At 42.7% G+C, this 25,340-nt stretch overlaps 1 protein-coding gene across 3 annotated transcripts in view; it reads right to left on the bottom strand.

Annotated features, from left to right (window-relative positions):
* OGT (O-linked N-acetylglucosamine (GlcNAc) transferase) overlaps positions 1-25,340 on the bottom strand; it is a 323,288-nt gene extending 297,948 nt beyond the window's left edge. For all 3 annotated transcript variants that reach the window (XM_029607212.1, XM_029607214.1, XM_029607213.1), the window contains exon 1: positions 25,062-25,340. In XM_029607212.1, coding sequence (XP_029463072.1) covers positions 25,062-25,098 — 37 coding nt within the window. In that variant the 5' untranslated portion in view covers positions 25,099-25,340. The remainder of the gene's footprint in view (positions 1-25,061) is intronic.

The raw sequence follows: 25,340 nt of genomic DNA, 5'->3' as shown, positions 1-25,340 counted from the left end.
GAAACTCAGAAATGATGAAATCTTTAAAATGGGGAGGTTCTCAAAGGTATATAAAATTCAAAGAACAAGTTTGCTAAATTTGTTGCTATAAATGAGTCCCCCCTTTGGAGAGGCCTTATTCTTGGGTTGCACTTTACGAGCTGTTTCCTGCAAGCGTTTGCCATATGTAAGCCTTTGAACCAGTACTAATCGGAGAAAATGCTTTTTCACTCAACGCACAATAAAGCGCTGGAATTTGTTGCCAGAGGATGTGGTTGGTGCGGCTGGGCTCAAAAAAGGTTTGGATAAGTTCTTGGAGAAGTCCATTAATCAAGTTTGCTTGGGGAATGGCCACTGCTATTAAATGCATCAGTGGCAGGGGATCTTCTTGGTGTTTGGGTAATTGCCAGGTTCTTGTGGCCTGGTTTGGCCTCTGTTGGAAACAGGATGCTGGGCTTGATGGACCCTTGGTCTGACTCAACATGGCAATTTCTTATGTTCTTACCTATATGCGATACACTGCCATTCGCCGGGACCTTGTTCGCTGACCTTTTTGTATTGAGAAAGAAAAATCGCATACACGGTTGAAGATTTTTTAGTCTGTACAGTATGAGGAATGTAATGTGCTTTGAAAAAAATGCAAAAAGTGGAATATAAAAAAATCTAAATTAAAAAAAAAAAGTTAGGACCTTTGTCTCCGCTGGGAGTAAACGAAAAGTTCCCGAATTAACCATTTATTCACAGAAAGTGTTGGCCGTATGCTCTTTTTGAGAATCTTCCCCCTTTGAAAAGACAAAATCTTCAGAGTTCCCTGGAGACAACATGAAATGACCTCTGCTGCCCCCTGATGCAGCTTTGGTGCAAAACATGGCCATGTCGGGGTTACTATATGAATAATTTAAAGTATTCATGCTTTAAATTTTTATGCTCAATAAGACCTGTCAACTTAATTGTTTAAGTCTTTTTTTTTTTTCTCCTTTATCTTTTGGTCATCAATGTTACAACGTTATTGTTAAATTTTGAACTTATGTATACTGTTCCAAGTTTCATAACCTTGTTCTATGTAATGCCTTTTGGCAATTTTCATGTTCTGTTTCAATGTAAACCGATGTGATCTTTATTTCATATAGGAACACCGGTATATAAAAATCTAAAAATAAATAAAAATAAATAAATAAATGTTCCTTATGTTGTCTTTAATTCCCAAATTTTATTTGATCAATATATTGAACAGCAATTGATTTTTTGTGCCACATATCTCCCTTTTTTGGCACTGAAGATTCCCCCAGCAAAGTGCAACTCGCGCAGCAAATAGTTAAAAAGGAATCTTAAAGCATGAAATACACTCTAGTGTAAGTTAAGCGTTCCTGACATTAGGATGAGATCTGTTCCTATTCTATGAATATCACTACCTCTTAAAATACAAATTTACTAGGTGTTTTGGTCAGTAAAGTTCCACATACGAATGCAATCATTGTAAATTTTTCAGATACATGATTACAAATTGATAAACGTCCATCTGTGCAAAGATGTTTTCCCGTAGATAGCAGGAAAAATTAGCCATACTATCTGGGACATCCACGAAGGAGCTTCACAAAGATCTGTCTCACTGTTTTGCATTTCCTACACGGCACCATCTTTCTCTCAGTCAAATCAAAGCCGACCCCGCAATGTGTGGTTTCCTCAAGGCTGTCCAGGGAGGCGGGTGGGTCAGCATGGCTAATTCATCCTGCTTTCTACGGAAAATACCATTTATGGTAAGCAAACTTGCTTTTCTCCTGTCGATAAGCAGGCTGAATTAGCCTCGCTGTCTGGGAGTCCACAACTAGCATTGCAGATCGGAAGTTGCAGTCCAAGTATGGGCTTGGCTATGCACCTGAGAGCCCAGCTGCTCAAGTTCTATATAGTGTGGACAACCTTATAACTTGGAAAATGAGTGGAGAAGTGCTTTGCCCAGGGCTGCAGCCGAGGAAGCCTGTTGATCCAGGCAGCAATGAGACGTGAAGGTATGCAAAGACTACCACTGGCAGCTCTGCAAATGTCCAGTAATAGAACATCCTGAAGATGGGCCAAAGCAGCCAATGCCCTCACTTGATGGGCCTTTGGATTGCCAGCAAGGGTCTCTAACTGCTGGGAGTAGCAGAAAAGTATGCACTGCAATATCCAGTTGAATAGAGTCCGTTTGGCTATGTGATAGCCCAGAGCATTTGGGTTGAAAGACGAATAGCTAGGAGACTTGTTTATCTGACTGCTTCGTCACTTGTAATAAGCCAGGGCATGTTTACAGTTCAGCGTGTGGAGTAATTGCTCCCTGTCGTTGGCATTCGCTCACAGGAAAAATGTTGGCAGGTTTATGGTCTGGCAAGGTGGAAAGATGCATCATGCTTTCCTACCAAAGGTTATTCACCTTTGGTAGGAAAGCATGATGCATCCTTAGCATCACTTTGTCGTGATGAAACTGCAGGTATGGAGGCAGTGAACTAAGGCCTGTAGCTCATTAACTCACCTGGCTGAGGTTACCACCACCAGGAAGAGCACATTCCATGTAAGGTACTTCATGTAGCAACTTTGTAAAGGTTCAAATGGGGGCAGCATAAGCTGTTCCAAGACCAGGATTGAGGTACCATGGTACTGGAAGCTTAGCCACTGGTGGACATAATCTGGAGAAGACCTCATAAAATGTGAGACCAAGGGATGGTGCAAGACTGGTAGATCACTGTATGGGTGATAAGCCATAACTGCACTTAGATGGACTCGCAGGGATGACGTTGCTAGTCCAGACTGAAAAAAAAGCTAGTGTAGATATTCCAATAGCAACAGCGGAGAACAGGAAAAGGGGGGTGTTTAGACATCCTGCTTTCTAAACTAGGCCAAATACCTTGTCCATTTGCCCTGATAGTTCTTCCTGGTAGACTGCTTTCTAGATAACATCCTCCTGGATTTCCACTGGAATCTGCCAGTGGCTCAATACTGCCCTTTCAACCTCCAGGTTTCGGTATTGTGTTCTTTTCGGAAACCATATTGTGATGGGTGTAGAATGTTATGGTCTTCCAGGTAATTTGAAAGTTGCTTATTTACGATTTTCTCCATGATCTTAGCTACAAACGAGAGATTTGATATGGGACGGTAGTTGTTGAGGTCGTCCGGGTCCAGGTTCGGTTTTTTTTGAGTATGGGTTTGAGGGTAGCCAATTTGAGAGCATCCGGGAATATTCCTTGTGAGAGGGAACAATTGATAATATCAACTAGATATTTGGAGATGTATTCTGGTATGAGAATCAGAAATTTGGAAGGTATTTGGTCCAGAGGTTGGGTTGAAGGTTTCATTCTTTTTATCAGGGTTTCCACCTCTATAGTGTGAGTAGGATCAAAGGATTCTAAGCTTATGTCTGTGTTCGGTAGGTGGAGGGTATCCGGAAGCAGTGAGTTAGGGCTGGTAGGTAGTCTAGCCAGGGTGTTGGAGATTTTGTTCTGAAAGAATAAGGTCAGATCGTTGGCCTTCAATTGGGCTGTATCATCTGGGATTGTAGGGGGAGCAGTTTTGGTGAGTTCCGATACGTACGAGAAAAGATCCTTCGCGTCAAACATCATATCATGGATACGGTGGGCTTAGAAATCTTTTTGTTCGAAGCATTGCCATTCTGTAATGGTGGAGAGCGGCTTTGTATATAGTTAGAGAATGGGGATTGGGATTCTTCCTCCATTCTTGTAGTCTTAGGTTTTGCTTCTGGGTACGGAGCTCATTTGAGAACCATGACTGCTTGTTTTTTTGAGAAGGATTTATGTTTGTTTTTTTTGACAGTGGGCATAGGTTATTGGCTATCGTTTCAGTGATATTTTGCCAGGAGATGATAGCAGAATTGGGGTTAGATAGATCCAGGTTAGAAAGTTCTTTGATCAGAGAGTTTCCGAGGTCTTCTGACGGACATGGTTTCCTGTAATACAGAGTGGTCGCTTGAAGGGGCGCAGAAGATCCTGTCAATGACCTAATGGTGGAGGTGATCATGAAATGGTCTGACCATGGAACTGGGAGGCATAGAGGGGGTGAAAGTGGAGTGAGGTTGGAATTTGTGAAGATAAGGTCAAGGATATGACCTGCTTTATGCATGGGTTGGTTGATGTATTGTTTGAAGCCCACATCCAATCTGTCTGCAGGAAAGTCAGAATAGACTTGATATATCATCTTGATCTTTTCCTTCAACAAAAAATTGTTGAGGGTCTGTAAGTCCAGAATAGGGTGGAGCCACCCCTTCTTTTCGGGGATGAGGAAGCATTGGGAGTAAAACCCCTCGTTCCACGGATGGTTGGGAACCTGTTGAATCTACCAGTGTTGAAGGAGGTTCTGAACTTAGTCATGAAGAAGGGGCATCAGAACCCTGGGGACTGGACGAGATGTGGAAGAGAGGGTTTGACTCTGAATTTGAGGGAGTAGCCTTTCTTGACAATGGTTGGAGGTGATTGAAGCCCAAGAGCTGTAGGGGAAAAAAAAAAAAAAGGATTCACCCTTCCCCCACTGGCTCTTGGGCTTGGTGGGCTGAGTCAGGTGTTGTTGCCGAGGCCTGCCACGGCTAGGCAGTTGGGACTGTTGCCTACTTGGCTGGTAGACCTGGAACTGGCACCTCTGCTGGAAGGGGCAACAGTAGCTTTGAGGTTACCATCTACCTGTGCTTTGCTACTCCCCTGGCAGCGTGAGAGCAGCCAGGTTCTGTTCCCTTAACTGGGAGACTGTCTCCTGCAGCTTGTCAAAAAAGTTACCTCCCTTGCATGGAAGGTCTATGAGCTTCTCATGGACATCCTCTTGAATTGTGCTACCTCTTAGCCAGGCCAATCGTCGAGCTGCGATTGCTCCTGCTGACGTATCAAGTGCCTCAAATTGTTCGCAGTACATGTCTCAGACCTTCGTCCAGATCAGCAAACGGCTGTGGGGGAGCCCCATCCAAGGCAGTAGGGACAAGGTGGGGCTTCAACAACTACAGGCACTCAAAAGGTACTGGGTGATATAAAATTGGTGTTGCTGCTGTACCTTCGCATTCAGCATGTCCGCTTGGTATGTCCTCTTCCCAAAGACATCCAGATATTTACAATCCCTGCCCGGTGGGGTGTTGAGAGGAGGTGAGTTTTCTTGGACCACGTCACTGAGGACTACAACCACAGGGGCATGGAGGAGCTGCAGCACGCTGTAATAAGGTGACTGTCACATCCTGAACTTTAGGTCAGTCTTCTTAGAGGTGGGTTGAGTTGAGAATGGGGAATCCCAAGTCTTTGTCATGATATCTAGGACAACATGGGATGGCAAGGCAGTGAGCTCCGCTGAAACTTCAAATATCTTGGGAATTCCCAAAACCTCTGAACGAAGGTCCAGCACATTCTTTGTTTCAACACTCAGCAAAGCCCCAACCTTCTCCAAGAATTTCAAATAAGAAAGGTCTTCCAGGGGAGAGAAGGGCTCCAGCTGCCCCTCAGGTGAGTCCAAGGGGATCCCTGGAGAGGAAGTGTGTTGGGGGGAGGGGGGGGGGGAGACCTCAGAAACTCCCCTGTATTCTCCCATGTATGAAAGAATCTGGGAGATCTGCAACATGGCTTGCGATGTTAGAGTAGCCTTGTCCAAAGCCATCTGTTGCCCCTTGCTCCTGGTGGAAACTGCTGCCCGGATGTCCGAAGGCAGTCCTCGAACATGCCTCACATGTTCTTCCCCTCGGAAGATTTGTGCCATTTCCACATGGGCTCTTGCAACTGAAGAGAAGTCTTCTTATGCTTGGAGACAGAGGAAAGATCAGAGAACACATGCTCTGATGAACTGGAAAGACAGGTGCTCCGAGAGGGGCTCAAAGTCAAAAGTCCAATTCAAGAAACTCCCTCGGTAAAAAGACCACCTGGAAATCCCTCTATTCCTCCACTGGCTGCCTCCTGTGCTGACGAGGCTCTGCAGCCTGGGGCACCGGGTGCTTCGTAGTACAGCCCCGAATGCGATCTTTTCTTTTGCGTCAAGGCTTCCTGCGTCGGGTGGGAAGAACTGAGCCGAAGCATCAGACTCGCCTGACACATCCCTGCATCGATCATCAGCAGGCCTAGCTCTCAATGCACGTCAGTGACTGTGCAGACACACTGATTTGGATCCCTCACTTGGCGCATGTACTCACTTCAAGGCTCTCTACGAGGCACCATTGCGTCTGTGCGGTGCATCTCCTGATGCTTGCTGCTTTTGCAGAGCGTGGGCTCCATGCGGTATCTGATACGCAGCCTGCTGTGCCAGACACTCCCAGGGGTTGTAGGGAGGAAGCTCTATTGGCCGGCTTGTCTGTGCAAGGCCCTGGAGCTAGAACAGGAGGAGCGTTGTTCCAACGACAGCGGATAGGAGTCCGAGCCCTCCTCTCGTAGTCTGGCAATCTTCAGGGATCTCCTTCTCTGGGCCCAGGGGGACATGTGGCCACAGTGTCAGCAGTTAGCCTGGTCATGATCCGAGCCCCGGCATAAGTAATAATTGTGGCCATCCACTGCCAATATATTTTTGCCACACTGAAAAATTTGAACCCCGGTGCACGTAGAGGCATGGTAGCACTGAAGAGTGCTGTTTTTGAAGGAAAAACCGAAGATAAAAACAGAGAGAATCTCTGTGAAGCCCTGCGTGTGGCAAAAGACAGACAGAAAGATGGTGCCACACGGGAAAGGCAGAGCAGCCAAGCAGCTGCACAGAGCAAAGCTCTGTGATCTTTGTGAAGCTCCATCGAGGCCACCCTCTAGTGGACACCCCAGACAGCATGGGTAATTCACTCTACTTGTTGACAAGAAAACAGAAGCTGCTCCTTAAGCATCTGGTACACAGTATTACAACAACGTAGAAAAGATTCAAATCTGCCTTTTTAATCACAGTAAATCCAACCCATATGTAATATCAATTAACAAGATAGATATTTTACCTTGACTGTGCTTGCCATGCATTGTACACATTTTCTCTGTATCCTGAAAACATGCATATTTCGCCTATTTTCCCTTTTTATGCAAAAAACCATGTACCTTAGTAATATATTTTAAGGTGCATCACCTCATGTGTCATATCTCACTGGGAAAAGCCCTTTCATATGTTAGACACAATATGGGCCTAAGGGGAAAAATGTTTTAATACATAAACCCCAATGCACCAAACACTTTCAGATTGCAAAGTTTCTGATGAATACTGTGTACTAGATAAGGACTTCTCAAACTTACAACTCCATAGTTAGAAAGTGCATATTTATTGTGGATATTTTGAACAAACACTGAACTTCTGGATATGTAAATTTATCTCCTGCATATTCATTGTAGATATCCTGAAAATCCAGCTAGCCCAATGGAGCAGGTATGCCATTTTAGTCACTAACTAAATTGGAGGTCCTCAAATTCAGTCCTCAAGGTTCAAAAACCACTCTGGTACCAAGGATTTCCATAATGAACATACATGAGAGAATTGTGCTCATACGTTTACATACCCCTGGCAGAATATGCAAGATGTTACATTTTAAGAAAACACGAGTGATCAGACAAAACATGTCATTTTTAATGTGTTTTAAATTAAAATTCTATTTATCACAGAAGAGTAAATCATTACACAAACCATAGCAACAAAGGAAATAATGTCTTTGACCTGGAGGAGCTAGGGAAGTGCCTGTCTCTGGCATCCCTATCAGGCTTCGACATCAACGGAACTGAAGGCCCCACCGATGTTGAGGGCTCCAAGGTCCTTCAATGTTGATGCCCTCAATGCGGACATCGATCTCTTGAACTTGCCCAATATGAAGTCACTCCATCTTCTTGAGTTGGGCCCCAACATACTTTTAGGGTCATCTGGGCACATCTGCTGCAATCCCAGACATCATGCAATGCCCCTAGGCAGAGGACACATCTATCATGGGGATCTGCGATAGACATGGTCCTCATATACTTGAGGCATCGCTTAAATCTTGTAGAGGACATGGCATCACAAAATAAAGTATGCTAAATCAAAATTGATGGCAGCGACCATTGAAGGCCCGAGAGCACTGACCATACCACTGCCCCGGGGGAAGAGAAACAAAAAAAAAAAAAAAAAACCCACAAAAACTTACCCAGAATGCCAAAGACACTTATCTAAAACAAAAGGGACCCTTGAACACGAGGTCAAATAAACGAAAAAAAAAATCGCAAATCTTTATTAAAAAAAAAATGAATCAGGCTACTTTAACCGCAAAACTTGAGCGAAACATGAAGACCTGCGGAAAACGAGATTGAAGGAACCCTGCAAAGAAGCACAATATAATGGCATGCTCAAGAGGCTCAGTCAAAATTCTAGAAATTTTGACATACGTTTTCCATGCCAGGTTCCACTGGATGATGTCCACCCATGTGTGAGAACTGCTATTCTGCTTGTGCTCAGAGAAAAACAAAAAAAGAAAAAAAATACATCATAAAATTATTCACCAATACAAACATCTGCGACCATAAATCCCATCATATAGTCAGGGTAGTTCTACTGTTATCCCTTAGTCACAAAAGCTACTCCTGAAAAGCAAATAAAGCCTTCAGTAACTTTTTAAACCAGACCAGTGATGTTCTCACTTTCATTTCCTCAGGAGGCACATTCCAACTACATTGACCAGCGATTTAGCCTGCCTAACAAGAGGAACATCTTAAATGGCGAGTAGATGACTAATGTTCATACAAGTTGCTACATCTTTAATAGTTTATATATCAAGGTGCCAAGCCATGGATTGCCTTGAAAGAGGGAGGGAAAGCAGCCCCCTTTGAATTTGACCTTCCAAGAAATTGATGACCAAATTTACCTTACATAAAATAGATGTAAGGAGATCTTGAGCACATGCTGCATCAAACAACCACCACATTTTGAACAATCTGAAGCACTCTAGTGGTAAACTGTGGGAGGCCTAAATACAATGCATTTCAATATTTTAAGGAAGAAATATGCTAGAGGTGTAAAGATCCTGGATGGAGTAAGTGACTGCTTCATGGAGCAACTGGTTCAGGAACAGAAGAGAGGGAGCTATTTTAAATCTAATTCTTAGCGGTGCACAGGATTTGGTGACAGCTATGGTGGTTTTATTTGTCAATAGTGATCCAATTTAAAATTAATGACTGGAAAGGAGACAATAAGTAAATCCACAGCTCTAGTACTAAACTTTCAAAAGACGGAGACTTTGATAAAATGAGGAAGTTAGGAAAAAAATTGAAAGGTGCAGCTACAAAAAGTTAAGCGTACAACAGGCATGGACAGTTTAAAAATACCAGCTTACCAGTTGTATTCCCTCATCAAGAAAATTGGAAGGAAGGCCGAACGCCTGCCGGCTTACTTAAAAAGTGAAGAGAAAGAAGCTATTTTAGCCAAAAGACTTAAGAAATTCGAAAGATCTATCTGAAGAAAACAGGAAAAAGCATAAGCATTGGCAAGTTAAATGTAAAACACTAAGACAAGACAGACTAAGAGAATTTGAAAAGAAGTTGGCCACAGTGGCAAAAACTCATAACATTTTTTTTTAAATATATCTGAAGGAGGAAGACTGTGAGGGAGTCAGATGATCAAAGGGTTAAAGGGGTGATCAAACTGGATGAAGACAATTATTCAAAATGGTTAAATCACAAGAGGATTGTGAAAAATTGCAAGATGACATTGCAAAACTGGGAAATTGGGCATGCAAAGGGAAAATGAAATTATTGGGGACAAATGCAAAGTTATGCACTTAGGAAAGAGTAACCCGAATTACAGCTACATGATACAAGGTTCCACATTAGGAGTCACCAATCAGGAAAAGGATCTTGGTGGCATGGTTGAAAAAACACTGAAGTCTTCTGCTCAGTGTGCAGCAGCAGCTAAGAAAGCAAATAGAATGCTAGGGGTTATTAGGAAAGGAATGGAGAATAAAACAAAGGATACCATAATGCCTCTGTATCGCTCCACGGTGCAACCTCATCTTGAGTGTTGTGTGCACCTCTGGTCAACACATCTCAAAAAAGATATAGCAGAATTAGAAAAGTACAGAGAAAGGCAACCAAAATGATAAATGGGATGGAACAATTCCCCTATGAGAAAAAAAAAAAAAAAAAAGACTAAAGAGGTTAGGACTCCTCAGCTTGGAGAAGAGATGGCTGAACCAGTGGATGTAGTATATTTGGATTTTCAGAAAGCATATGACAAAGTTCCTTCATGAGAGGTTTCTAAGAAAAAATAAAAAGTCATGGGATAAGCGGCAATGTCCTTTCGTGGATTACAAACTGGTTAAAAGACAGGAGGGGGGGATTAAATGATAAATTTTCTCAGTGGAAAAGGGTAAACAGTGGAGTGCCTCAGGGATCTGTACTTGGACCAGTGCTTTTCAATATATTCATAAATGATCTGGAAAGGAATACAACAAGTGAGATAATCATATTTGCAGATGATACTAAATTGTTCAGAGTAGTTAATTCACAAGCAGATTGAGATACATTACAGGAGGACCTTGTGAGACTGAAAGATTGGGCATCCAAATGGCAGATGAAATTTAATGTGGATAAGTGCAAGGTGATGCATATAGGGAAAAATAACCCATGCTGTAGTTACACAATGTTAGGTTCCATATTAGCTACCACCCAAGAAAGATCTAGGCGTCATAGTGGATAACACATTGAAATAATCAGTGCAGTGTGCTGCAGCAGTCAAAAAAGCAAACAATGTTGGGAATTATTAGAAAGGGAATGGTGAATAAAACGGAAAAAAGTGTCATAATGCCTCTATCGCTCCATGGTGAGACCATACCTTGAATACTGTGTACAATTCTGGTCACTGTATCTCAAAAAAGATATAGTTGCGATGGAGAAGGTACAGAGAAGGACAACCAAAATGATAAAGGGGAATGGAACAGCTCCCCTATGAGGAAAGACTAACTAGTTAGGACTTTTCAAGCTTGGAGAAGAGACGGCTGAGGGGGGATATGATAGAGGTCTAGAATGGGTAAATGTGAATCCATTACTCTTTCGGATAATAGAAAGACTAGGGGGCACATTTAAAACTAATCGGAGAAAGTTCTTTTTCACTCAATGCACAATTAAACTCTGGAATTAGTTGCCAGGGGATGTGGTTAGTGCAGTTAGTGTAGCTGGGTTTAAAAAAGGATTGGATAAGTTCTTGGAGGAGAAGTCCATTACCTGCTATTAAGTTGACTTAGAAAATAGCCACTGCTATTACTAGCAATAGTAGCATGGGATAGACTTAGTTTTTGGGTACTTGCTAGGTTCTTATGGCCTGGATTGGCCACTGTTGGAAACAGGATGCTGGGCTTGATGGACCTTTGGTGTGACCCAGTATGGCATGTTATGTTGTCTTACGAATTTCCTACTTTTTTTTTTTTTTTTGAGGGCATAAACAAGCATGTGGATAAAGGGGAGCCAGCTGATAAAGTGTATCTGGATTTCCAAGAGACTTCTTAGGAAATTTAAAAAAAAAAAAAAATTAATGGGATTGGGGCAGTGTCCTATTGTGGCTTGCCAACTGGTTAAAAGATAGAAAACAGAGTACGGCTAAATGGTAAGTTTTCCCAAAGGAAAAAAGATGAATAGTGGAGGGCTCCAGGGATCTGTTTTGGGACCACAGCTTAATATTATTTTTTATTAATCTAGAAACGGGAGCAATAAGTGAGGTGATCAAATTAAGCAATGAGACAAAATTCTTCAACGTTGTTAAATCGCAAGGATTGTGAGAAATTGCAAGAGGGCCTTGCAAAACTGGGCATGCAATTTAATGTGAAGAAGTGCAAAAGTATACTCCTGGGGGAATTCTGTGCACAAAAGCTTGAAATTCTGCAAACTTTATATTGGTAAAAAAAAACAAACCAATATATATATGGACAGTCAAAGTAATTAATTTCAAATGTAATACAGAAAAAAAAAAATTAAAGATACAAAGTTTTAAATATTCAGCAGAATTTCCCTAGAAGTTCACTTTAAGAGTCTCTTCCACCCTCTCTTCCTACTCCCCTTTCACTTTGCCCTCTCACACCCCAACTCCTCCACCTGCCACTATCTCCACTCCCAGAGATTGACCCCTCTCATATAGACTCCTCCCCCTCATAAGGCTCCCTCATGTATACACCCTTACACTTACCCCTTTACACTGGCTCCCTCTCATCGCCCCCTCCCCCCCCAGTCTCTCTCTCACACATCCCCTCACACAGGCTCCCTCTTTCACAAAGAAGCACCCTTACATACACACAATCCCTTTTTCGCACACACCATTTCCCAATCTCTCACACATACACACTCCTTAGTCTCCTCCAAGCTCCCCTTTTCCCGTCGATAGCAGGGCTGAATTAGCCATGCTGTCTGGTAGTGCGTTGTGACCGGTCAGTAGGTGGAGTTCTCAGTTAGTACAGAGTTTCGAACTCTGTACAGCTGCGCGGTAAGCTTCCCCGCGCGATTGCCTTGTTACCTCAGTCTCTTTTTCCGCAAGCAGTCTGCACACGGGGTTTTCCTCCTCCTCGTCTCTGAAGAGACTTTTCACAATTTCTTTTCGATTTTCTTCATTTTTCTTCTGGGTACCACAGCCACATCGAGAAAAACGGACTTAAAAGTACTGTATGAGTAATTCCACACAATTAGCACACAACTCAATAGTAGTGGAATCTGCACTATCAAAGGCAAAAAGGACAAAACATCATGCCAATTCACCACCAGGGAAGGACCATAAAAGTCTATGGATGACTTCGGCTGTAAGGTATACTATTCGTCCATGCTAGCAACAAAAATTCAACACCATCAGTTTTATGTAATCCAGTATTTAATTGAATATCTTCAGAGATTACGTCTTTTATGATTAGCCTCTGTTAACACCCTACCACAACCTTTTACAGACATGGAAGAAGGTCTTCGCTATCTACTTCAGTCTGTATATGAATCGTTTGAGTCTTCCGCAAGATCTTTGGCTATGGCAACAGCAGCACGACGAATGGCGTGGTTGAGAGCGAGCACAATTAGAACGTTCACAATAAGTTAGTGGACATACCGTGTCTAGGAGACAATCTTTTTGGTGATAAATTTGGGGAAACTGTTACCCTTCTTAAAAGAACAGAGTACCGCTGTACTGTCACTCACATCTCCAACGGCCCCCCATAGCTCGTCCAGGAAGAAATCCTACTCAAGGGCACCCTTTAAACCATACAATACCTATCAAGCGCAGAATTATTCCCACCAAAGATACCAATCTCAGACTCATCAATCCCATGGACGACCTCGTCAACAACGACCACAAAAGCAAGACCAGCACCTCCTCAAAAACAGACTTCATCTTTTTGAGCTATCCCGAGCCACCTCCACCACCATACATAGGTGGTCGCTTCAATGATTTTATGCCAACTGGAAGGCGATTACCTCAGATTGTTGGGTGCTGATCAACATAAGGGAGGGCTACCAAATACATTTTAACACTCCCATGCCTCCCTCATATTCCCTCCCACCAAAATACATCAACCCACTCACTGTACCTTCAAGAACAGTTACAAAATCTACAAAGCCAGAAATCCATTCAAAGAATTCCAATGTCACAGGAAAATCAGGGATTCTACTCCCATTATTTTCTCATTCCAAAAAAGTCCGGAGGTCTTAGACCCATCTTAGACTTACGGAATCTCAAACACATTCAAAAAGAAAAATTCAAGATGACCTCTCTCAAGACTATTTTTCCCCTCCTACATCCCAACGAATGGCTATGTTCCATAGACTTGAAGAAGGAGACGTACTCCCATATACCCATGCACCCTTCTTCCTGGCAATACCTTTGTTTTCAAGCTCACAGCAGCCACTATCAACACAAGGTTCTACCCTTTGGCCTGTCTTCAGCCCCAAGAGTTTTCACAAAATGTTTAGCGGTGGTGGTGGCTGCTCACCTCAGACAACTGTCGATCCAGATTTTTCCCTATCTGGACGACTGGCTTTCAGTAGCCTCGGATCAGGCTACTCTATGAACTCACACTTTCCAAACAAACAATTAACTGTCTTCAGACATTGGGCTTCATAATCAATTACGAAAAGTCCAACCTGCAACCGACCCAAACACTTACAGTTCATTGGCGTGCTCATCGATACAACACAACAGAGAGCATGCCTCCCTCAAGACAGGATTCAAACTCTATCCTCAATAGCACGACGTCTATGCAACCGATCACATGCATCAGCATGTCAAGTCCTCCAGCTACTGGGTCATATGGCGGCAGCTAACCATGTGGTTCCCTACACATGCACCGCCTACAATGGGGGCTTAAAAAAAAACCACCACAAAACACAATGGTCTCAATACTTAGAACCCTTCTCAACCAGGATACAGCTTACCACTCAAATGTGCACCGACATTCGATGGTGGAAAAACACCAACAACCTGACCTCGGGAGCACCTTTCCGGTTACCTCCCCATCAACTCACACTCACAATGGATGCATCCAGAAAGGGTTGGGGAGCCCATCTGAGCAGCCAAGACTCAAGGTCTCTGGTCTCCTCAGGAGAGGACACACCAGATCAACCTCCTAGAACTTCAAGCCATTTGGAAAGCACTTCAAACCTTCTCCCCTCAAGTTCGGGGCAAAAATCTCATGGTATACACAGACAACCAAGTCGCCATGTTCTACATAAACAAGGAAGGAGGGTCAGGTTCATGGATCCTCTGTCGGGAAACACTTTGGATACAGACGTGGGCAATAGCAAATGAAGTTTCGATACAAGCCACTTACCTCCCAGGTTTAGACGACGTCACGGCGGATCGCCTAAGCAGAATTTTTCATCCACATGAATGGACTAAATCGAGAAGTAGCAAGCAGAATCTTTCAACGCTGGGGCAACCCAATATTAGATCTCTTTACCACAGAGAACAGCCGTCAAATGCAAATATTTTGCTCCATTTACCCGAGCAAACTTAATCATGCTCCAGATGCCTCTCTCATCCCATGGACGGGGGGGGGGGGGGGGGGGCTTTGCTCTACACTTACCCTCCCATTCTGCTAATATCAAGGACGATTCAAAAAAATGCATCCGAGACAGAGCGGATATGATACTCATAGCTCCAGCATGGCCAAGGCAGCCGTGGTATCCGTATCTCAAGCGACTATCCATTCGCCCACCAATTACACTGGAGAACTATCCACGTCTGTTGACTCAGGAAGGGGGTCCCTCCTTCATCCAATGCATCATTTCCTCCACTTGACAGCTTGGAGGTTGAAAGGCAATTATTAAACCACCTGGGACTGCCATCTCCACTTGAAGACATACTCATTGCATCCAGGAAACCTTCAACCATGCATAACTATGCAGGAAAGTGGCATCGTTATACAGAATGGTGCAAACCACGACAACTAGACCCTCTCTCATCAACAGTTACGCAACTCCTAGAATATCTCCATATGCTCTACCTTGCTGGTTTAGCAGTATCTGTTGCGCATTTGAGAAATGTTCTGCTGCTGGACATCTGCAAAGCGGCAACCTGGTCTTCTCTTCATACCTTCACATCTCAGTACGGTATCGAACAGCAAACATCTTCCGATGCAGCTCTGGGTTTGGCAGTTCTGTCAACCCTAAATAGTTAATAAGACTGTGTACCTTTTTTGAAGGGTAGTGTCCTCAATGCTTAAAACATTATATGGACACAACCCGGGAGCTTGGGACTCCCAGATTAGCAAGGCTGAATTAGCCATGCTATCGACGGGGAAAAAGCAAGTTAGCTTACCGTGAACTGTGTTCCTGTAGATAGCAGGATGAATTAGCCATGTGATCCCTTCCCACCTCCCTAGACAATCTACAGATTCTACCGAAACGTTTTCCCACGTACATCTCGCTTGGCTACAAGAGACTGAGGTAACAAGACAATCGTGCAGGAAGCTCACCACGCAGCCGTACAGAGTTCAAAACTCTGTACTAACTGAGAAAACTCTGCCTACTGACCGGTTGCGACGCACTCCCAGACAGCATGGCTAATTCATCCTGCTATCTACGGAAACACCATTTACGGTAAGCAAACTTGTTTTTCTCTGGCACCTGCACATGCTCTCTCACACACACAGGCCTGCTCTTTCTTTGCCACGAGCAAGACTACCTCCGCTTACAACACACCTTCCAAATTCTGTATACATTCTGCGGAGGGGAATTCTTGGCTCCGCATTAGCACAGAACTCCTCTAGCACTAAGAGTAATGGACATAGGGTAAATTATCCCTAATTATAGCTATATAATGCAAGGTTCCACATTACTTGTCACCACTCAGGAAGAGGATCTAGTTGTCATCGCTTTAAATAAATATATTGACATCTTCTACTCAGTTTGCAGCCACAGCAAAGAAAGCAAATAGAATGCTAGGGATTATTAGGAAGAGAATGGAGAATTTAAAAAAAGTCATAGTGCCTCTGTATCGCGCTCCATGATGCAACCTCATCTTGAGTATTCTGTGCAGCTCTGGTCACCACATCACAAAAAAGATATAGCGGAATTAGAAAAAGGTACAGAGAAGCGTAACCAGAATAAGGGGGATAGAGCACGTTTCCTATGAGGAAAAGCTAAAGAGGTTAGGATTCTTCAGCTTGGAGAAGAAATTGCTAAGGAGAGATACAGAGGTCGATAAAATAATGAGTGGAATGGAACAAGTAAACATTAATCCGTTGTTTACTCTTTCGAAAAGTACAAAGAACACACAATGAAATTACTGGGCAATACATGTAAAACTAATTAGAAATTTTTTTTTACTCAACGGATAATTAAGCTCTGGAATTCGCTGCCAGAGGGAGGTAAAAGCATTAGTGTAGCTGCATTTAAAAGGAGGAAAAGTCCGTTAAACATTAAGATGGAGTTGCAGGAATCCCCTGCTTATTCTTGGGATAAGCAGTTTGGAATCTACCCCTTGGGATCCCGCCAGGTACTTGTGTCCTGGCTGCTGGAAACAGTATACTGGGCTTGTTGGACATTTTATCTGACCCAATATGGCAAGTCTTATGTTCTTACACTCCAACAATAGAGACATCACGGGAAAAAACAAAAAAAAGTGATTCATTTTTCTGATAAACTGCAGTGAAAAATAAAATAACTGAAAACTAAGATGCCTAAATATTGGCAACCCTGACCACTGGTTTTCCCAACTGTCAGTGCTCCCTGGCCTATACTCAGGTTGCGCAGTTTTATGGTCGCTTGGTTGTTATTTTTGGAGTTACAAATTCGGAGAAACTCTGTATAACAAAGATTTCCTTAAGAGAGGGGAAGGGGAAAAGACAAAAAAACCCAAAAAAAACCACACACAAAATCAAGGCAAGTCATCTGTCTGATAATAAGCAGAAGGTAAACAGGAAAGGACAACGGGGTGCTTTACTCTCAGAAAGACATACAGATGAGAATTCAGTTTGTTGCAATACCTATGTAGTCCCAAAAAGATATGTGAGAAAATGGTAGCTCTTTCACTGAAGACAAAACTAGGATTCAGCAGTAGCCAAGCACCCAGGAGACCCCCCCCCCCCCCATCAATCTAGGGCCTAGTTTATCATTTGGTTTGCAAATCTGAGTAAATTCTACTACAAGTAATCTTTTAAAAACTTGTCATTATATGTCCCAAATTTTTAAACAAGCCATCCTCTAAATAGAACACTGGGCCATAAGGGGTTAATTTGTCTCCTATACTCCACCATCTGACCCTTAACACAAGTCATACCACTGCACAGTGTGGATAGGAGGAATGAAGGAGACCTGTCCAGTTACCAGGAAGACAGGATGGGGGTGGGGGTATGTTGCCCAAATGAACGACTGAGGAAGTCAGATCTCTGGAGGAGCCGAGAGAGACAAAAAGGTATACAGAGATCTTTGGCAACATAGGAGAGCGGTCCCACCTTCAGTCTAGCATCCCCTGTGCTGCCTTGAAAGTGCAAAGTCACCTGGAATGAGGGTATGTCCTGTATGTGGCAGGAGATGACCTGTAGCTGGTACCTGCTTAGCAGATGTGGCAACATCCTCTCACACAGAAGATGTATGTTTATGTTTCAATTTATAACTATTTAGGAAGTTTACATGGATATGCAGCATATCAAAGTTTAAATAAAAAAAAAAAATGGGGTATGTGCCTAGGATGGAAGGGTTAAGATGGCTAGGTGGCTGGTAGAGAAGAGGATCATTTGCTAACTGCTGGCTTGGTGTGAAGGTGGAAGACCTTATTGCATCACCTTTGACAGGATTTTAAACAGCATAAGGAAGGAGCCAGCTGTTGTGGTTTATATGGATACTAACATGGTGCCAATGCAATAATGTGCGCTGCGGATAGCGCACTGATTAACCACGCGATTGGATGCGAGTTTTGGACATGTGTCTAACACCCCTGATGCAACACTGGGATTAGCGTGTCCAAACTGCCACGTAGCTAATAGTGCTCATCACATGTAAATTCTATGTAGATGAGGCTATTGGTAATAACCACGATGAAAACAAATTTCTTGTGCGAACAATGTGCCCACTGCAACACGACAAACTTTACACTTGATGTGATTCCTCTTATTAGTATCATCACGATACTAAGTAGGAGGAACCACAGAAAGATTCTGATATAAAAAAAAAAAAAAAAAAAAAAGAGTCTGAAATAAAAAAAAAAAAAATTCTGGGCGTCCAATACAAACATACAAAATACATGGTCCAGGTGTTGTATCTTGTGCATGTATATTGGGCCGGTGGTGGGAGAAAAACAGACACTTGTATTGAGCAGCTGTTTTCCCAACCTGCACTGACAGCCACCTCTCCTGGGTGCCAGATACTGAGGCGGTGCTAGGAATGCACAATTTTCCCTAGTGCTTCCTTTCTAGCATGACCCCCTCATTTAAATAATGCATCGCATGCCTAGGAGAGATGGCTGGGCGCGCTTTAGGAATGCAGGCTCTCAACACCGAGTGCCCATTTTCTATGTACAAATATTGCATCAGTCCCATAAGATGTGGGAGAAGGGATACTGGAAGCCAAATTTAGGCTTTAGGAATATGATTGCTACTTTGGAGGTCTGAATTCCAATCTCAAACATGCTCCTGGTTCCACACAGAGGATCCCAGATGCAAGCTGATCTCCAATGTCTCAAAGTGTAAATGAGACAATGTTGCAGTAAAGAGGGGTTTAGATTTGTTAGAAAGGAGGCAACATTCTGGGGAAGGACACAGCCTACTCTATATGGTAAAAGGAAGGGCATAGCGAAAGGGATATATACAGGCTACCAGAAATTAGGAATGCTAACAAAATTAGAAAATACAATAATAATGTTAAGATTACTTACCTGGTAATCTCCTTTTCCTTAGTGTATGCAGATGGACTCAAAACAAATGGGTACAGTGTGCTCGTGCTAGCAGTTGGAGACGGATCTGATGTCAGCACGGGTACATATACCCCCACAGGAAGTGAAGCTATTCAGTAATCTTCCTTGCAAAAGCTGTTATAGTCATATGTGTACTGACCGATCAATTAATCAACAGGATTACCCTGACCAATTGATGGTAGCTGGAGACCGCCAGTGTTCTCAACCGGAAGGCGTCGACACCCGGCAGGGTGGAAGCCCTATTATAAGCAAAACATGGCTTACCGTGAGTCAGCGAATCCCCATGTATACCGGCAGCCGGGCGGGATGCAGAGTCCATCTGCATACACTAAGGAAAAGGAGATTACCAGGTAAGTAATCTTAATATTTCCTAGCGTGGAGCAGATGGACTCAAAACAAATGGGATGTACAAAAGCTACTCCCGAACTGGGCGGGAGGCTGCCCGAGGAACGTTTAGGATTGCCCTCGCAAATGCTGTGTCCTCCCTGGCCTGAACGTCCAGACGGTAGAATCTGGAGAAGGTATGGAGGGAGGACCACGTCGCCGCTTTGCATATCTCTGCAGGCGACAGCAGCTTAGCTTCTGCCCAAGAGGCCGATTGTGCTCTGGTAGAATGAGCCTTGACCTGTAGAGGTGGTTTTCATGCCTCTATGTAGGCTGCCTTGATAACTTCTTTAATGAATTTAGTCGATAGAATTTGGAAAACACACTCAGCAAGCGTGGGTAGCTCCTAACTGCTTTGGAGACGGAAATTACTGAATTGCTTCACTTCCTGTGGGGGTATATGTACCCGTGCTGACGTCAGATCCGTCCCAACTGCTAGCACGAGCACACTATACCCATTTGCTTTGAGTCCATCTGCTACACACTAGGAAATGGGCGATTTGGGACATGCTAGGGAGGTTAAGTGCTAGATGCTACAAATAACTGCTCAGTGGAACAATTGGTGCTGGATGATAAGGTGGGGAGGGCTACTTTAGATAGTATTGCCATTGAAAGGCAGAATCTGAAGCCAATGGTAACTGTTTGGCATCATAACAACCAAATTTATGAATCACTGAAGGGAGTACATTAAGGAAAACTACTGCAGTAGCATTTAACTTTCAAAAGGGAGACTGAGAAAATGGAGGTAAATAAAAAAAATATAAAGAGGAGTGACTACACAGGTTAAAAACTTGCATATTGCATGGATGTAGTTTAAAAACATTATCTCCTGACTACATGTATTCCATGCATTAGAAAAAAAATTGCAGGGGAGCATAAGAGGTGGTGAGAGAGAGATGCCCCCGATTGAGCCACCATTTTGGGAAGGACTACCTGTACGGGACTGCCGAGAACTGCTGTAGCATCAGGGAAGCCACGAGACCCGAGAGTGGAGGCGTCCTCGACGTCATCATCCGGCATCTGCTACTTATAAAATCTCACAGCAGACGGCGCACCGCCAAAGGGGCGCGCGGCTTTGTCCGGAGAAGTTGCCTACCCTCTTTACTGGTTCAAGATAAATCGGACTTCCTGAGTACTCCCTAAGATCTATGGGGAGGAAAAGGAAAGTTAAAAGCTTCCCGATTTCGCCTATAACACCCAGGGGCCCTATGGACGAACACGTCGTACGACGGATCGAAATTTCACCAAGAGAGGACATACAGGAGGAGCAGTTTTCTGCTTCACTAAGTCCAGGTGAAGGACCTTCATTTTCTCCACAACCTAAAGCGTCAGTTCCTGATGGATTTCTACAATTGGACGTGGGTAATCCATTGAATGGAAGAGACCCAACCAATTTAGGTGAAATTCAGATAAGTAAACATTTACAAGTTATCGAAAAAGGAGTTCTTAAAGGGGTAACAGACACCTGAGCCATGGTCTGTGGAACCCCCTGATAATTTAACTCTTAAAGATATATGGAAGCTGACAGCTATGTTGCGTAATAATGTTTCTAAAATGAATGATTCCTTGTCTAGTATTGTCAACTCTAATAGTTTACAGATAGATCCTTTCTATGTTGTTCTAAAAGGCCTGAAAGATGAAGTGGGGAAAGTAACAACTAAGATTAAATTATTGGAAAATACTGGGGTGGCCCAGATTAAGGATAGTCTTTCCATCCACAGAGACTTAGAAATTATGAAAATATGCTGAGGTATAAAAATCTACGCTTGGTAAATTTTCCCCAAACTAGGCTTCTTTCGCCTAGTGAGATGTTAAAAAAAAATACTGTAAGGAAATATTACAATATTCAGAGGAAGAAGTCCCTGTGTTCTCGAAAGTCTTCTATTTCCCCAAAAAGATTGGGGGGGGGGGGGGGGGGGAGGAGAACCCAGATACTTCAACTATTGGAGTGTCTACTTTCCTGGAAGAATCAATTGATATTATACAGAATAGAGCTACTTTATTTGTATCTATGTTGTTAGAAAGTGACAAGGATAGAGTGTTTAGGGATTTCCTTAAACACGGAGAGTTAAATTTTTGTGGGCAACGGATCTTAATGTTTCCAGATGTGTCTCGAGCCACACAGGCTAAGAGGAGGCACTTTCTCTCTCTAAAAGTTAAAGTAGTAGCCTTAGGGGCTACCTTTTTTCTTAAATACCCATTTGTATGCCATATTAATTTTAGGGGGAAGAAATATAGTTTTGTTGATCCGTTACAATTAGAAACTTTCATTGTAGATAAAGATACAAATGGAGGAAATAACATGGAAGGTCAATAGAAATCCTCTCTCTCTCCCTGCTGTTTTTTTTGTATATTTTTGTTATATAATCAGGATCCCCCATAATATGGGTTATGTAATTATGATGTAATTGTTTATGGAAGATATATGTAGTGTTGATAACATCAAATTACTTCTCTATATTTTTGTTTAAAAGATTTTAAATGAAAATTCAATAAAGATTAAATTAAAAAAAAAAAATTGCAGACTTATTACCAATAGTCTATCCTCTCATTCACATCAGCTAAGGTACTTTAGGATTGGAGGGTGGCCAACATAACACCCATTTTTAAATATGATTCCAGGGGTGACCATGGAAACTACAAACTAACAAGTTTGACATCAGAGCAGTAACTAACTAATCAGTAAAACTAGGGGTTACGATTTAAAACTCCAGGGAGGAAGACTCAGAACCAATGTCAGGAAGTATTTCTTCATGGAGAGTGTGGTGGATGCCTGGAATGCCCTTCCGGAAGAAGTGGTGAAAACTAAAACTGTGAAGGATTTGAAAGGGGCATGGGATAAACACTCTGGATCCATAAAGACTAGAAGATGGGAATGAAGAGAAGAGCCATGGGGGTGGATTACTGGCTGGTGATTACTAGCCTTACTCAATAAGTTTTTGCACAGTTAATGCAACTCCAACATTTCCCCTTGCTGTTGAAGGAGAGAGCAATGTGGAAAAGAGGATTTGCATTCAGATAACCAACAAGGACTGAACTTCACAATCTGGGTAAACAAATAAGCATGGGGGGGGGGGTAAGCTTGCTTATTAGGGTGGTTACTACCCTAAACCAATTAAGCCTGATACATCACTTTGAATGCATATACAGCATTGCTCTCTGCTTCAACAGCAGGGGGAAATATGGAAAACAGGATTTACATTCAGACAACATCCAATAAGGCATTGATCTGTGCAGTCTGGGTAAATAAGCATGGGGTAACTTGATTGATGCGGCAGTTACTACCCTTAACCATTAAGCCTTATGCTCACCTTTGATGCAACTCCAACATTACTCTCTGCATCAATGGCAGGAAACTTGAATCAAACAGTTACCAACAAGGGCCCTGAACTTGGTGGTTGGTGAAACAGATAAATATGGAAAAATAAGTGTGGGAGCTTGCTGGGCAAACTGGATGGGCCGATTGGTCTTTTTCTGCCGTTATTTCTGTGTTTCTGCTTCTATGAAGATTACTGGCCATCTGGCTAGACACACATTAATTGGATAGAGGCCACATGGATTTAGCAAAGGAAAAGTCAGACAAATCTGTTGGATATTTTTTCAAAGGGTTAATAATCATTTGACAGTCTCTCACTGGAGAGACTCATCAGGAAATTAAAGTCATGGGAAAGGAAGCAGTGTCTTATTGTGGATTGCTTACTACTGGCTAAAAGGCTAGGACAGTAGGACTGAATGGTCATTTCTCTCAATGGAGAAAGGTAAAAATAGTGGAGCTGTGCTAGGATTGGCTCCTTTTAATATATTAATGATCTGGAAAAGAGAGGGATTAAGTAAGGTGATGAATTTTGTCATCTACAAATTTTATCAAAGTTTGGTAGTTAAAATCATGAGCAACTACTAACCATCCATTAGTAGTGCCGCTTATCGCTCATATCGTACCTTCAATTCACAGGCTACTGTTTATGACAACCAGTGTGTGGGGGGGGGGGGGGGGGGGGGGGGAAGATGGTGAGTTTGACGACGAAGACTATCCATGTTAACTTTCGCTTCTAATCGTTGATGTATAATGGTTGCAACATGTTGTTTGCTTACATTTTGTATGCTGTACTGTTTTTATAGTTTGCAAATAAAAAAGATTAAACAAAAAAAAAAAAAATCATGAGCAACTGCAAGAGGACCTTGCTAGACTGGGTAGATAAATGGCAAATTAAGTTTACCATGGACAAGTGCCAAATAATGCATTATAGGGAAAAAAATAAAAAAAAACCCAGACTTTGTAATCCACACAGAATGGTAGATGGGCATGATGGACATTTTTTTTTTTTTTTTTTTTAAACACACACACAACGATGGGCTCTATATTAGAGGTCACCACCCAGGAAAAGGATATTGGAGCCAGTGTGGACAATATTTCGAAATCCTCCACTCATGCTGTAGAGATCAAAAATAGCAAATAGAAGGTTTGATATTACAAGGAAAGGAATAGAAAATAAAATGGAAAATATGTCTTTGTACTTTACGTATTGTTCTGTCACCTCTGCTAAAAAAAAATATGATGAACTTGAAAAGGTACAGAGAAGGGCAAACAAAATGCTAGAAAATGCAACAGCTTCCCTTTGACGAAAGGCTAAACGAGCTTTTCAGCATCAAGAAGAGGCTGATGAGAAAAGATATGATTAGAGATCTTATAAAATGAGTGGAATAGAACAAGTAATTAATAAATGGTTATTTGCACTTTCAAGTAGGGCAAAGACTAGGGGACGCTCCACGAAGCTAACAGGTAGCACATTTTAAACCAAATCCAATTTTTTTTTTAATTCAGCACATAAAACTCGAATTTATCAAAAGATGTAGTGAAGCGATTCGTATAGCTGGATTTTAAGAGGTTTTAGACGAGCTACTGGAAAACAAATGTCAAACTATTAGGCCATGTAGACGTGAGAACGCCACGGCTCATCCCTGGGATCCTACAAGGTGCTTATGACCTGGACTGATCGCCGTCACAGACAGGATGCGGAGTTGTTATAGGAAGCTAGTACACAGGACGTAGGTAAAACATATATACTACCTGCCTTAACTGAATCTATTCAAAAGATATATTACCAGAACCAGCAGCAGAATGCTACCTGAAGGAACGTGATTTTGTCTACAAGAAAATAATACACAGAAAGCAAATATTTTCAGCGAGCATACTCAGAAATAACGCAAAAAAAAAAAATTCTACATACACGAGGATACATGCAGAGGCTTCAAGGGGAAACCAACACAACGGCATAAGCAAGAAGGATGAAGCCTGAAAACCGGCGGATGCTCAAGGGCTGCGATCCTCGTCTACAATCCTAGGAGAGAAACGTTGCCTTAGCCGGGTGATCCACAGAAACACAATGCTTGTAACTTACCTGTACTGTCCGCCACGTTACCAACGGATGACGCCATTTCAGGTCCCTCTGCAAATCCGCGGCTTTTTCCTTCCTGTTTTAGATGTGTTCGCAGCAGAAAACTCGAAGGCAAGGTACAACAGGAATCTTTAAACAAGGATGCGGCTCTACAGGCTCTTTGAACCCTCAGACTGTACGAAAAACTGCGATCCGGCTCACACTTTTTTACTCACGTACCGGCAAACTACAGGCCAGCTTTCCACTCTGCTGCCGATAATGAAATGGCGGCTGCTCAAGAAA

Source organism: Rhinatrema bivittatum, chromosome 6 (assembly GCF_901001135.1).
Source record: "Rhinatrema bivittatum chromosome 6, aRhiBiv1.1, whole genome shotgun sequence".
NCBI lineage: Eukaryota > Metazoa > Chordata > Amphibia > Gymnophiona > Rhinatrematidae > Rhinatrema > Rhinatrema bivittatum.
This window is presented reverse-complemented; position numbering and strand designations above follow the sequence as displayed.